A 14,891-nucleotide genomic window follows, 5' to 3' on the forward strand; every position below is an offset into this window, starting at 1 on the left:
CCCCGTACCGCCTGCTAAGGCCCCCGGGAGCAGAGGGCAACATGGACCGGGGGCAAGTACTTTGGCTTGGAAGCCATTTGGGCAGAGGCCGGATTGGAGTCGGGGAAGGGGAAGGCCGAAGAAGGCAGAAGGGGGAGGTGACTGGAAGTCTGGGAGAGAGGCAGTCACCTCCCCTAGAGCCCTCGCTGTGGCCAGGAGAGGAGTTCTGGCAACAACCAGATTTGTGGGGCGGGAGAGAGACGTCCAAGACGGCCTGAGCTTTCCTGCAAGTGGCAGGGGTGCCCCGACAGTAACAGGGAAGTTTGGGGGGACAGAAAATAAATTGTTGTGCACATGCTGAGGCGGATGTATTTAGAGTGGTCCACAAAGGCAGCTCCGAGCTCAGAGGAGAGAACAGACTAGATTAGATTGAGTCGTCTGACAACTGACAAATGGTTGCCAAGGAGATCACCAAGGGAGATGGTATAGAGAAAAGTCTAACTTTTATTGTACTTAAAAAGGTAAGAAAGGGGCACTCGGTGGTGCAATGGATAGAGCACCAGCCCTGAGGTCAGGAGGATCTGAGTTCAAATCTGGCCTCAGACACTTAACACTTCCTGGCTGTGTGACCCTGGGTGAGTCACTTAACCCCTATCTAAGAAAATAATAATAATAATAATAAGGTAAGAATTGTTTTTAAACTCCCATGCCATGCAAAAGCAAGTCTAGATTTGGTCCTTTGCCTGTCATTTGCTGACCCTAGGTACAGAGGAAAAAAAAGAAGAAAAATCCTGTGAAATCCTCAAGGTTAATGGATCAAAGGAGACTGAAAGGGTCAGATTAATCAGGGGAGAACCAGGAGAAATGTCCTGAAATCCTAGAGAGAAGAAAGTATTGGGGTGGGGGAGGGAATCAACAGGGTCAAGGGGGAGAGGTCAAGGAGAATGAAGATTGAGCAAAGATCATCGAATTTGGCAATTAGATCACTGCTCACTTTGGAGAGAGAAGTCAGGTGCCAGATCACAGAGGATTAAGAAGAGAATCAAAGAGGAAGTGGAGGATGGATTTCTCAAGGAGTTTAGCCACAAAAGGCAGAAGAGTTATGGGACAATTGTTAGCAGAGATGGAGGGATCAATTTTTTTTTGAAAAGGATCAGTGACATCCTGGGTGGTGTCCTGATTTGTGTGTGAATCAGGTCAATCGTTGTCTTTTGTTCTTGAAAAAAAGACCAAAATGGCATCACTGTGTTAGAGTCGAGTTACAGTGTGTCCGACCGTGACTCATCAGCCCAATATGAGCTGGGAAGGCTCTGCCACGGGTGGACACAAATAGTCCCTATGAACATCTGGGGGGCTTCTCTAACTGCGCACCTTGAGTTTCTTCTGAGCTTGTCCAATTCTGCTTTGCTCTTAGAGCACCTTTTCTGAAGAGGGCACGCCACGCTGAGTGGCTCACATCATAGAGGCAATTCTAAAGTCCCTAAGAGAGACCCTGAGAGTGTCCTTGTATCGCTTCTTCTGACCACCTTGTGAGCAAGTACTTGCCCTCTCTGAGTCCTCCACAAAATAATCTTTTTTTGGCAAACGTACGTCTGGCATTCAAACAATGGGGCCGGCCCAACGGAGCTGTGCTCTGTGCAGTAGAGTTGGAATCCTTGGTCGTTTAGTCCAAGAAGGACCTCAGTGTCTTCTGCCAGGTGACCGTCGGGATCTACCTAAGACCCTTTAAAATGGAAGTGAATCTTAGCATGACGCTGGTAGACTGGCCAGGATTTCGGTGAGACGGAGATGCACAAAGCCAACAGCCTCCTTCTCTCTTACAGAATCAAGACAAAAGTCAAGATGGCTGGTGATGGTCTAAGTGTACCTTTGGTATTTTACCGAGCTCTCCACGGCACCCGCTTCAGTCACCTTCATTGCTGTTGGAACAGATTGTTCTCATTTCCCCATTTCCCCAGGGAAAGTCTTCATATGCTTGGGGGAGACACCCCCCTAACTCACCGATGGGTTTGAGGTTCACTGGTTGTTCTCATTTCCCCATTTCCCCAGGGGAAGCTTGAGTAGACACCCCCCTAACTCACCGATGGGTTTGAGGCTCACTGGTTGTTCTCAAACTCAGTTAGCCCTTCTACCAAAATGGTTTTTTGTCTTTATTTTGTTGTTGCTGTTGCTTACCAGAGGTGTGACCATTGTACATGCTATAACTTCTAAGAGCCACAGGAGAGAGTTGGATGACGGGTGAACGAGCAGCCCCCAAAGAGGGTCAGTAAACCCTCCTAAAAGAGGTTCTAGTCTTATTTAAATAGCCAGTGGACAGGGAGAGACTGAAGATAAGAAAGTAGAGGCGATAGAGGGGGCAATTCACGCGGGATGGTGAGAGGAATGAGATCAAGAAGAGTGCATGAAGAAGAGCCTCATCCTCATCAGAAATTAGGAAGAAGGAGGAGATCGTGGGTAGTGATGTCTGACAGATGTTAGGTAAAAAGGAAAGGAAAAGGGGGCGCTCACACCAAATGGCCTCAGTTTTGTTTTGTTTTGTTTTGTTTTTTTTTTTTAGGAAAGTCTAAGGCAAGGTTCTTCAGCTGAGAGAGTGGTGGTTCCATGGGAGGCTTGAGAGGAGAGAACTTTTGGAACGGCCTTTATGGTGAGGGCATAGTGAATATTTGCTTTGCTATGGTGAGGGTTTAGCCAAGTTGAGATAAAAACAAATTTGTAGTTGGTTCCCCAAAAATGGTTTCATTGTTTTCTTCAGGTCCATTTAGCAGCCCGTGAATAGAAGTGAAGGAAGAGGAGGGTGGGCGTAATCCAGGATTGGATGGACATGGTCAATGATAGGACAAGGGGAAAGAGAATTCTAGTGTAGATAATAGTGTCGAGTTGAGCTGTCTCACCAAAGGGATGTTGAGATAGGGAAGGAAGAGTGTAGTTACTACAGAGATGATGCCTTGGGAACGAACTGAGAGATGAAGGTGATGGAGGTCATGGTGAGGATGAAGAGCATGGTGAGAAGTCATAAGAAAGAGGGAAAATAGAATGATAGGAGTTTTCATCAGATCGAAGTTTCATAAGTTTGTAAATGTGGAAAGGGAATACTTATGAGTGACTCATTCACAACATCAATGATATCCCTAAAAACAAAAAAATGATCATTTATATCTGTTTATAACTAAGGGAGAGTGAAGGAACAGGTCAGGAGAAGTGAGTTGACGAAGGAACTGGAAAGTTTGGGTATTTGAAGACATATCAAATATGTCTGTTGAAGTCCCATAATATGAGGGCAAGATGGCTTAGTGAAAGTGTAAGAGAAAGACTCTGGAAGTAGCAATGGGGAGTAAGGCTATCCCAACTCTCCTACAGAAATTAGTTTATCAGAATACGTGAGGAAAAATATAATCGATACTGGAAAGGGTGGCAAGGAAAGTGATTTCATTAGGAGGGGACCGTGTCTCAGAGAAGGTTAGAAAATGGAGGGAGTGAGAAAGTGAGGGGTTTATTAATTATGGCATAAGCATTCCAGAGGGCACAGTAGAAGGTGTAGGATTATCTGCAGTGAAAACACTGTGAGTTTGGAGGGTTGGGAAGTATAGGAGTAGGGAGCAGTCAGGTGGGAATGAAAAGCAGGGTTTGTAACTTGGGAGCTAGGAGTTCAGAATCACTGGTCTGGGGTGAGTAGAAGGAGGTGAGAGAATGTTAATCACAGAGGAATCAGTCAAGGCAAAGAACTGGATAGCGATCTGTTGAGGAAGATACATAATAAGATTATTCCTTGAGGTCCACCTTTCTAGTTTCTTCCCTAATTCTCTAAATGGAGACTTACCAGCAGAGACAGGGGACTAGAATAGGGTCCCAAGTTCTGGACTTTCAACTCTTGGATTCTAGGCTGGAGCTGGCACTTGTCAGGGGTCCCAAGAAGATGGTCCTGGTCTCAATCATGGAACCTATGGGAGGACCATCTTACTATTGGGTTCAGAGTCCTAAGAGTCTCCAAATCCCCATCTCTGGCCAACCTCCCCCCCCCCAATTCCCATATCAGTTACAGAGGATCCCAATGATCTGCCCAAGTATTAAATAATGAATACTTTGGTTCACCGTCTCAGGCTCAGATGGCCCACTTCTGGGAATAATATGGTACTGAATATGGAATCAGAAGACCTATCTATGTGACCTTGCCCTATTTGTACCTCAATGTCCTCATCTGTAAAATGAAGAAGTAAGTAGATGGCTCTTAAGGTTCCTTCAAGATTAAAATTTATGAAATTCTGGGATTTTTAACCTTTGTGTGTCACAGACCCTTTTGATAATCTGGTGAAATCTTATGGACATACCATCTCCTCTACCTATTTTCTGTGATTGAATCTCCTTTCAACAGTGGCCGCTCATGGCTTGACCCCAGTGCTTAACAGTTTAGGAGCTCTGGCTTGCTCCTCTTTTTTGACGTGGGTCTGTTTGCCCCTCCTTACACACTCAGGTGACCCCCTACTCCCAAGGGCTCACCCCAATGGCACCGGACTTAGTATATATACAAGTGTGGCTTAGCACACACTGCCAAGAACTCTTGAACTCAAGCAATCCAGCAGCCTCCACCTTCCCAAGAGTTGTAAGTACGGGCCTGGAGCACTACCTTTAGAGCTATGGACCCATTCTCAGAATAACTCCTTTAAATAAATCCAAAATCCTTTGGATTGAATAAAGAAAACCAATTATATTGAAATAGTTATCTAAGTAGGGTAATTTTTTTTAATTTCATGGACCCTAGGTTAAGAATCCCTGTTCTAGACCACAGAGGCCTATGATTCCTCACCCAGGCACAAGGAGCCCTGATTGTTTGTCATCTAGGCCCATCCTTGGGTCACAGAATCTCTTATTCATCCCAATAAGGGAGTGGCTGTGAAAGTCTGAGAGGCTCTGACAAAAATGACTTACCAGAGATATTAAATCCTATTTGGCCACCCTGATGATCTCTCACCTTCAGTCCAGTGAGAGGAAGAAATCCCTGCAGGCAGGAATGAGATATTATCTCCACCTCTTTTCTGATCTCTGCTGGTCCCTTGAGGGCCCTGGAAGCCCCCAGTTTTCTCTTTCCTGTTCTCATTGTTCTTAAGGGTAGAGCCATAATTAGTGGAGTAAGGAGCAAGAGGGTGATCTATACCAATCCCGTGACCTCAGGCAAAAGCTATGAAACGTGATTTTAAGATTCCAGTCTCTGCCCCTATGACCAGGAGCAGAAATGTCTATTATAGGGCCTTTTAGGGGGAGTGGTTCGGAATAATAAAAAAGGAGATTTCAAAGATGTGGGTGGAGGAAGGCAACGGCAATTGGTAGGAGGGTCATGGAGATCATAGAAGGTGATATTTGAGCACCTCCTATGTGCTAAACTGTAATGTTCTCTTCTCTAAAATATAATCATTCTCTGGGAGCAGTTTCTTGGGTGGCTTATGGAGGCAGCCTCGGTTTCAGTTCCAAGTAATAATCACCTCAAATGCAGACAGGAGTTAAAGTCCAGTCCTTTATTTTCTCTTCCAAAATAGCCCAGTTAGCTGTCAATAAAAAGTTATTTAAAAACAAAATAGCTCAGTTAGCTTTCTTAGAGGCCTATCTCTCCTTGGTTCCAAGAGCTCCTGTTGCCAGTCCTTTTGCCTCTGCCAGCTTCAGCCCCCAGCTCTCTCTGAATCCTTCATTCTGCCCACCTGAATCCTGGCTTCTCAGTCTCCGGAAAAGTCTCTAGTTGGCTTGTGGGAGCTCCTTATATATGATCTCTTAAAGGCGTGAACTCAAAGGTTGATTCCTCCTCCGAGAGTGGGATTGTGGGAGCTGTGACTTGTGAATCTCCTGGACTTGGGAATCTTGTAGAACTCCAATGAGCACTAAATACATTAGTGAACCAGAGAACTGCTAAGCATGATGCTAAAATTAGACAATCGACTTAGCACCTTGTATGAATCCTCACACTATACACTGGGCTAAATGCTTTATAAATATCATTTCATTTGATTCTCACCACAAATTTGAGAAGTAGGCCCTTTTATAATCTCCATTTTATAGCTGGGGAAACTGAGGCAGAGATTAAGTGCTTTGTACACAAGAGCCACATAGTTAAGCATCTGAGGCTGGTTTGGGGCACATGTCTTTGTGACTTCAGGCCCAGAGCTCTATCCAAGGTGCTACCCAGTAGAGTTTGGATTAGAGTGAGGAGAACAACAGATAGCTTATTGCAATTGTCTGGATTAGTGGTTCTCAATCTTTTTGATCTTAGGACTTTTCATCCCTTAAAAATTACTGCGGACCAAAGCCCTTGTTTATGTGGGTTACATCTACCAATGTTTATCATATTCGAAATTAAAATGTTTTCATGTTATTATAAAAAATAATTTTGACCTTGTGGACTCCCCAAAGTCTTGTGGAGCACCCCAGGGAGCTGGAACCACATTCTGAGATATACTAGCCTGAGTATTTGAGTGAAGAAAACAGGACATCCATGAGAGACACCAATAAGAGCCAAAGATGTGAAGGGTTTTGTAAACTTTAAAGTTCAGGGGTAGGAACTAGATGTGATTTCATGGTGTGGGGAACTTTAAAAGAGGAAATCCACTCTACTAATAACCCTTCTTCCATTGTACAGAGTCTTAAGAAGGAGACTCTCCTGGACTTATGCAGAAAAGCATCCTCTCTATGATCAATCAATCAATCAATATTTACTAAGCACCTACTAGGAGAAGCTCGGTGGTACGATGGATTGAATGCTGGACTTGTAGTCAGGATATGTGAGTTTAAATATGACCTCAGACACCCACTAAGTGTCTTACTGGGCAAGTCATGTGACTTAGTCTCTATTTGCCTCAGTTCCTCATCTGTAAAATAGGGACACGCTGGAGAAAGAAATGACAAACAAATCCAATATCTTTGCCAGGATGACCCCAGGGACTTTTGTTCGTGAGGTCAAGCAGAGCAGGACATGCCTGAATGATGGAACAAGAAGTACTTGTTCTGTGTAAGGCTCACAGTGCTGGGCTTACAAGAAGATGCAAAGTTCAGTCTCCACCTTTAAGGAGCTTATGTTCTAATGGGGGAGACAACAAGCAAACACATATTTACCAAGCAAGCTATGGACGGATAAATAGGAAACAAAGGGACGGTCTTGGAATTGAGAGGAGTTAGGGGAGGCTTTCTATAGGAGGTGACCTTTTGGTTGGGATTTAAAGGAAGCCAATGGAGCCTTATGATTCCTACTGCCAAGAACACTGAAAGTTCACACAACCAGGATGTGTCGGAGATGGGACTTGGGCCTCTTTTCTTGGTTTTGAAGCCTGTTTTCTATCCACTAAACCACTCTCCCTTTCACAAACATTAGCCATTATTATTGGCAGTCTCAACAAGATTGGGCGGCTGTTTGGATGTGTAGGGCATGGGAGAGGCAGAGGCTAACATCTCTGTGAGGTTGTGAATCTGGGTGACTGTCAAGATGGTGGTGCCCTCCACAGAAACAGGGAAGGTGGGGAGCTGGGCAGGGTAATGGGTTCTCAGGACATCCTAAGTTTGAGGTGCTTCTAGAGACTGCTCAGGAGGGATGGAGGCTGGACATGTAGATCTGAGAGACATCTGGGGAGAGATGATAATTAACCCAAGGGGAGAGAGGGAGAGGGAAAGAGAAAGAGAGAGACAGAGAGAAACAGAGAGGGGGGGAGGCAGAGAAACAGAGACAGTCAGACAGATGGAGACAGAAAGAGGGGGAGAGAGGGAGAGAAAGAGACAGAAAAGAGACAAAGACAGAGAGAGAGACAGAGAGAAAGAGAGAGAGAGAGAGACAGAGACAGAGACAGAGACAGACAGAGATAGAGAGAGAGAGAGAGAGAGAGAGAGAGAGAGAGAGAGAGAGAGAAGAAAAGGAGAGGGGGAGATAGACCAAAAGACAGAGACAAACAGAGAAGACAAGAAGGGCCATGAATCTTGGGGGTAACCACAGTCATGGGGCAGGACATGTTTGATTATCCAGCAAAAGGAACTGAGAAAGAGTGAAAAGAGTGGTCAGACGGATAGGAAAAGAACAAGTAGGAGGGTGTCAGGATAACCCAGAGAGAAGAGAGTAACCAGGAGGGAGCATGCTCGGTATCGCAGATAAGTCCAGAAGGATGAGGACTGAGAAAAAACCATCATGGAAAATGTTGAACTTTGCAGATACAATAACTCACTTGCTCAGCATTATGGGCTTATTACGTTAAGTACTAGGGATGCAAAGAGGTTCAATGATTCTTTATGCTCAAGAAGTTTAGGTTCAACAACATGGGCACTTGTGAGTAAACACAAAAATATATCCAAAGAAAATCCAAGGAAAGACCTGGTGTAGGAGGAGGTAGCTGAGCTGAGAGTGAGGGGAACTCGGGATTCTAAGTAACATGAGAAGGGAGGGAATTCGGGCTTGGGAAACAACAGCTTTTGGAAAGACTCTTTGGGAGTCGGGAGGTGACTTTCTAGACATCAGCTCAGACAGTTTGGCTGGATTGTACAATGTGGAGTGATGTAAGCCAGGAAAGGCAGGCCGTAGTCGAATCGGTGATCTCCAATTACACCAGGGATATGAGTGTCTATACAGACAAACTTGCTCCCATCCTAATCCTTGCTCTTTGAGAACTTCCATTTTCTGGTATCTGATTTTATGTATGTTGGGTCTGATTAAGGTGGGGCTTGATTCTAGAAAGAAAAAGAAAGAAAGAAGAAGAAAGAAAGAAAGAAAGAAAGAAAGAAAGAAAGAAAGAAGGAAGAAGGAAGAAGGAAGGAAGGAAGGAAGGAAGGAAGGAAGAAGGAAGGAAGGAAGGAAGGAAGGAAGGAAGGAAGGAAGGAAGGAAGGAAGGAAGGAAGAAGGAAGGAAGGAAGGAAGGAAGGAAGGAAAGAAGAAAGAAAGAAAGGAAGGAAGGAGGAAGGAAGGAAGGAAGAAAGAAAGAAAGAAAGAAAAGAAAGAAGAAGAAAGAAAGAAAGGAAGAAAGAAAGAAAGAAAGAAAGAAAGAAGAAAGGAAGAAAGAAAGAAAGAAAGAAAGAAAGAAAGAAAGAAAGAAAGAAAGAACCTTGGGATCTCCTGATCAGTCTCCTGAATGGCATCAGAACAGAAGGCTTTGGGAACCAGGTGAAGGCACTGGGGAGAGAAGATTCCAGGGAAAGGAAAGCAGGTGGGTCTCTGCGTATCTGAGGGTCTTGAGGAAGGCTCCCTCTTGTTGGGCTTAGCCCTAGAGGGCAGATTTAGACCCAAAGGGTGGAATCTGGAGAGACTCGGGTTCAGATTCCTTCTCGGGGAAAAATCCTTAATGATGAGAGACGCCCAAAGCTGGGGCGGCTGCCCCCGGGGAGGTGGTGAGCTCCCCCCTGACTCGATTTCATCACGGAGGGTCTTGCTCGGGCGCAGGTTCCTCCAGTTCTGAATTGATTCTGCATGATCCAGATTCGGCGTGAATCTTCTCTCCCCGACGCTGACCCTGAGAATCCGTTCTGAGCCCAGATCCCCTAGAACTCTGGGCAGACACTCCAGGCCGACGACTCTTGTCCAGAGATGGAACTGATATGCAGCCATGGGGGCTGGGTCCCAGACACTGACATCCGGCATCATTTCCAGCCTCCCTGGCTTCTGGACGCCTGCTCTTCCGCCCAGCCCTGGGGTCTCACCCACTCAGGGTCAGGTCTCTCTCCTGGGCTGCCTTCCCACTGAGACAGGGCAGACCCTCCTGCCCCTTGCCCTCATCCCCCATGATGCACCTCATCTGGGGGGGCCATGGCATGTCCCCATCTGAACCTCAGTTTTCTCATCTCTAAAATGGGGATGGGGTTGGACTAAATAACCTTCAGAATCCCTTCCAGCTCCAAACCCACTCTCCTAGATGGCTCCCTGTTTCCTTCTGGCCTATTATGTCCTCACTAAAGCCCAGATTTCTCCAGAAGACCTCCCATGTCTCGGCCCTTTCCCCAAGGCTGGTGGGGGTCACAGCCAGACAGGGCCACTAGAAGTCCAGCTCCTCCTTGCACATTCATTTCATGACCTCCAGGCCGCTCTCCTTCCTCCTGACTCGGTTTCCCCTCCGCCTTTGCCACCGTGGCTTCCCAGTTCCCTGACTTCTTCCACTCCCCGAACCTCTGCCTCCTATGCACCTGCCCACGAGCAGCAGAGGTTGTGCCTTAGAGCCTCCCCCTTCCTGCCCTCCCTCACCCAGGACCCTCTCCTGTCCTTCTGCTCTCTATCTGGCCCCTGGTCCCAGATGGCTCTGGAGGGGAAAGTGAGGCAGGAGACCGGGCCCAGCCCCATTCACTTGATCACCTACAGCAACAACTCCCTGATCATCTCTTCCCCAATGACAATCCCCGGCTCCATCCTGGTCCCTCTCTAGCCTATGGAAAGCCTGGGGGCGGGGCTCACATGAAGGCTTCGGTCTCCTGGGCCGGCCTCCCCTGTCGCTGCAGGGCCCAGGCTGCCCATCTCCGGGAGGCTCCTTCCAGGGCAGCCTCTGGGGGCATGTGCCCAGGGACCTCCGACGTCATCTAGGGGACCCAGAGGAGCTGAAACCGATGGGTGACATTGTAGAGAGTAAGGGGGAACCCAAAGAAACTCCAGTGCTTTATATAGATGAAGAGACTAGAGAAATTAAGCAAGGAGAGATTTGAATCCAGCTCCTCTGCCTTCAAAGCCAGGGTATCTTTCCACTATATTATATCACTAGACCCCGACATCCCTTTTGTTGGCTTTTTCATTATTTGAAATGCAAAATTTGACATTTTAGAAATATTTACAGAATTTATACTTTAAATTCAATATATTTTATTACTTTCTATAATATATGACCTTATATAATGATATATTCCAATTTTAATATATTTTATTACTATGAATATAATTTAAAATGTAATGTTTATATTTTTATTGAAAAATTTCCCAAATAATCCAAATTTCCCAATTCATTTTTCTGATTAACAAGCAATTTTTTCCGCCACCACCGAGAAAGAAAAAACCCTCACAACAGATCCGTACAGCCCAACAAAAGGATTTCCCCACCGAAGGCCTTGGAGTATTTTGTGGATATCAGCGTGCCTGTTGTTTCCCTTTCTCGGTATATAACCAACTTGTCTCCTTTTCTGGGCATGTTATCTGGGCATATATGTCCATTTTAAAGATAAAGAAACTGAGGTTGAGAGATAAATGATTAAATTAATACCACGCAATTCTCTGTTCTCAAGACCAGACTTCAATCTAGGTCACATAGTAAGGGAGAAAGAGCATGGCCTCTGGAGGTCAAATACAGCCTCAAATCTTATTTCCTAGGTGATTTTGGACAAGTATTTATTCTTGGGTCTCAGTTTCTCCATCTGTAGAATGGGGGAGGGGGGTTTGAACTGGATGTCCCCTAAGCCTGAGGGGCCTACACGCACAGGGATAGGGTCTGGGCAGATTGCCTTTATGGGAAGTGAGGGGGGACTTGAAACACCCGGCATTTTGGCTTAGCCTAGAATGAGTCAAGATGGACATCCTTGTCTCCTCCTGGCCAAGCCAAGCATGGTGGGAGAGCTCAATGGGGTTTGGAGGAAAGCCGGGGGAGGGGAGGGACTCTAAGGGCCGGCGAGCCAGACCCACCATCCTCTCCTGAGCTGTTACCTGTTAACCTTCCTCCCACACTCCGGTTCTGGCCAGTTCTTTGTCCTTCCTTCTCTGACCTTCCCAGGTAAGCACAGGAATCTCCCCATCCTGGGAGCACGCTCCCCGTTTTTCTCTCGGAGCTTCCCAGCTTCTCTCAAAGCTTAGCTCAGATTCTCCTCTTCCTCTCCCAGCTCTTTCTGCCACTTGGGCCCTTGTCCTGTCTCTGAAACAGTGAGTCTACAGTCACTTAACCTCAGTTTCCTCATCTGTAAAAGTGATGGCAGCTCCCTCCCAGGGTTGTTGAATTGAGAATTGTAAAGCTCTTAGCAGAGTGCCTGGCGCACAGTAAGTGCTTGTACCATTTCCTCTCCCTAATCTGATAAAACCACTAATTATCCATTTTACGAATCGGCCAGTGCTTGCCTTGCCCTTTCTGCCCGAGTTTAAGCCCCTTGAAGGCAGGAACTGTTTGGCTTTTGCACAGTGACCTGTCTCGGAACTCAGCCCTCTCCTCTCCCCAGATTTCTTTGCTTTTACGGACTAATAGCTGATTCCCCAATACGTTTGTCCCCAGCCCCTAGCAGAGAGCCTGGCACATGGTGGGCTCTCCTAAGTGGCAAATGTGTGAATGAATCAAGTCTCAATGACTGGGATGTACTTGTCACAACTGCTCATGGGAGGCTCTCCGCCCGTCCACGATTCTAGCCCCCAGAACTAGCATCTGCACTCCTGTGGTACGCCCTCAGCCGCCCCCTCCACACCCCCCGCTCCCAAAGCCCTGACTGACTCCATCAGCCAAAGGCACGGGCAAACGCCCCACATTCCCTCCTCCCTTTACTCATGCCTGATGCATGATGGGATACTCCGGAGCCGACAGCTCTCTTCTCATCAACCAGTTCCAGATCTCCCCCCAAATACCGCTGCCCCCTCCCCAACACACCTGACCCCAAGCTCCGATGTCACCGGCTCCCCCAGTTTGGAGCACAAACACACCTCTGCTCCTCTCATTCCCCCCAGACCCCGGTTTAACCATCTTTGTCCTCAGCCTCTGAGCCCGTCCCTCAGCTCGACCCCTGACCCTTCGGCTGAATCCCAGTCTCGCTCCCCATTTTGATCCCTTCCTATTTTATCCCCTGTACCTCATAGTCCCCCCAAACCGCCCCGTGCCCCGCTCCTGCTCTGCTCTCCTGTGTGTTCCAGAGCCACCACTGGCTGGGGGGACGGTACCCCCGGGGGGGTGTGGTGGGGAGGGGGCAGGAGAGTCAATGATTAGTGGGTTTATAGCAAAGTAATTTTTATAAATTGGTCAGCCTAGAAAAGGGTGAGATACGTACGTCACAGATGTGGGTATATGGGCCTTTATGGAATCACTCTGTACATGTCAACACCCCAGGCACGGCTATGAACCCCTATAGCCCAAGTCCTTGCGTTCATACTCTGGGAGACCCAGGAAGGAATCGAGGGTGGAGTCCTGGACCTCAGAAAGGCTGGGGGTGTCAAAGGAAGGAATGGGCTCTGCAGAGGGGAAGCTTAGAGACAGCATCCGGGATGGATAGAGAGGCAAGAAGAGATCATTGCTAGCCATTAGGGGCGGCTCCATGTCCAGAGCTCCCTGGAACCAAAAGTCAGAGGAGTTGGAGGCGAGTGGCCGGAGGAGGGTAAACATGTGACTTGGGGGGTCGGCAATTGCCTCGGGCTCCTCGGGTAAGGTGATGTGGGGGGTCTGGGGCTGGACGGGCTCCTGGGAAAGGGCTTGGGGCTGGCCCTTCACCACGGAGTGCGGGCTGGGCTGATGCAAGGCAGACTTGGGATGGACGGGCACCGGGGGGGCCGACAGGCCCATTCGCTTCAGACAGGGCTTGGCGGACTCCGGCTTCTTCGAAGACCTGTCTGCAGCCTTGGCTGAGCTGGAGCCTGTGGTGGAAGATAGCAGGTTCATGGCCTGGTAGGACGGCTCACAGCTCAGCTTCAGAGGCCGTGATGGGCTCCGTAAGCGGATGGACCGGGGCCATACGTCATCCTCACCGCTGTGCAAAAGCACAAAGTTGCGCTGGCTCAAGAGGGGAAACATCCTTTCTGTTCGGAGGCTCTTGTGGAAGGTCTCCAGAGCGAGATCTGCAATGGGAGAGGCGGAGGCTCAGACCTCTGAGAAGGGCTCTGAAAGCTTTCACACCGGGCTGGGGGCCAGAGGGACACAGGCCCGAACACCTGGGCCTGGGGCCAGAGAGTCACAGACCTGCACATCTGGGCCCCGGGGCCAGAGGGACACAGGCCCGAACACCTGGGCTGGGGGCCAGAGGGACACAGGCCCAAACACCTGGGCCTGGGGACAGAGAGTCACAGATCTCAACACCTGGGCCTGGGGCCAGAGGGACACAGGCCCGAACACCTGGGCCTGGGGACAGAGTCACAGACCTGCACATCTAGGCCCCGGGGCCAGAGGGACACAGGCCCGAACACCTGGGCCTGGGGACAGAGAGTCACAGACCTGCACATCTGGGCCCCGGGGCCAGAGGGACACAGGCCCGAACACCTGGACCTGGGGACAGAGAGTCACAGATCTCAACACCTGGGCCTGGGGCCAGAGAGTCACAGATCTCAACACCTGGGCCCCAGGGCCAGAGGGACACAGGCCCGAACACCTGGGCCTGGGGACAGAGTCACAGATCTGAACACCTGGGCTTGGGGACAGAGAATTGCAGATCGTGGCTTGGGCCTTGGGTTCTCAAATACTCACAGGCTGACCACTGTAACAGGAAAAGGGGGGAACCCCCCAAATAGCAAGTGAGCACAGTGCCCTGAGGGCAGCGGCCGCCCAGGACTGAGGGTTAAAACTGGGGGATGGTGGGCTAGGGAACGAAGGAGGTGGGGAGAGGACTATGGGGGTGCGAGCTAGGAGTAGAGCTAAGATGACCAAGGGAGCTCAGGGTTTGTGGCCAAGGCAGACAGATCCAGGATTCGGGAAGGGGGAGGAGGTCGGACTCTGGAGCTAAGATGGACAAATCAGGGTCCAGGCCGGAGCCAACTTTAAGTCAAGGGACTCGGGGTGGGGGCCCAAAGTTGTTGGAGGACTGAGGATTCAGATGGGCAGAGAAGCTCAGGATTCAGAAGAGCAAGGAGGGACCAGGAGCATCCCTGAATTCAAATCTGGCCTCAGACACTTTTTAGCTATGTCCTGGCAAGTCACTTCCCCCCATTTGCCTCAGTTTCCCCATCTGATCAGAGATCAGAGCTGAGGGTCCTGAACTAAATTCAGCGTTCTGCATGGGATTTGAACCAGGTAGAGGACGACGGGACTAAGGGGTAC

General features: G+C 48.6%; 1 protein-coding gene across 1 annotated transcript in view; it reads right to left on the minus strand.

The window, feature by feature from the left end:
- Positions 1-12,926: 12,926 nt before the first annotated feature.
- TTLL10 (tubulin tyrosine ligase like 10) overlaps positions 12,927-14,891 on the minus strand; it is a 52,364-nt gene continuing 50,399 nt past the window's right edge. Inside the window, exon 18 of the mRNA XM_051990858.1 lies at positions 12,927-13,699. Coding sequence (XP_051846818.1) covers positions 12,984-13,699 — 716 coding nt within the window. The 3' untranslated portion in view covers positions 12,927-12,983. The remainder of the gene's footprint in view (positions 13,700-14,891) is intronic.

Source organism: Antechinus flavipes, chromosome 3 (genome assembly GCF_016432865.1).
Source record: "Antechinus flavipes isolate AdamAnt ecotype Samford, QLD, Australia chromosome 3, AdamAnt_v2, whole genome shotgun sequence".
Classification (NCBI taxonomy): Eukaryota; Metazoa; Chordata; class Mammalia; order Dasyuromorphia; family Dasyuridae; genus Antechinus; species Antechinus flavipes.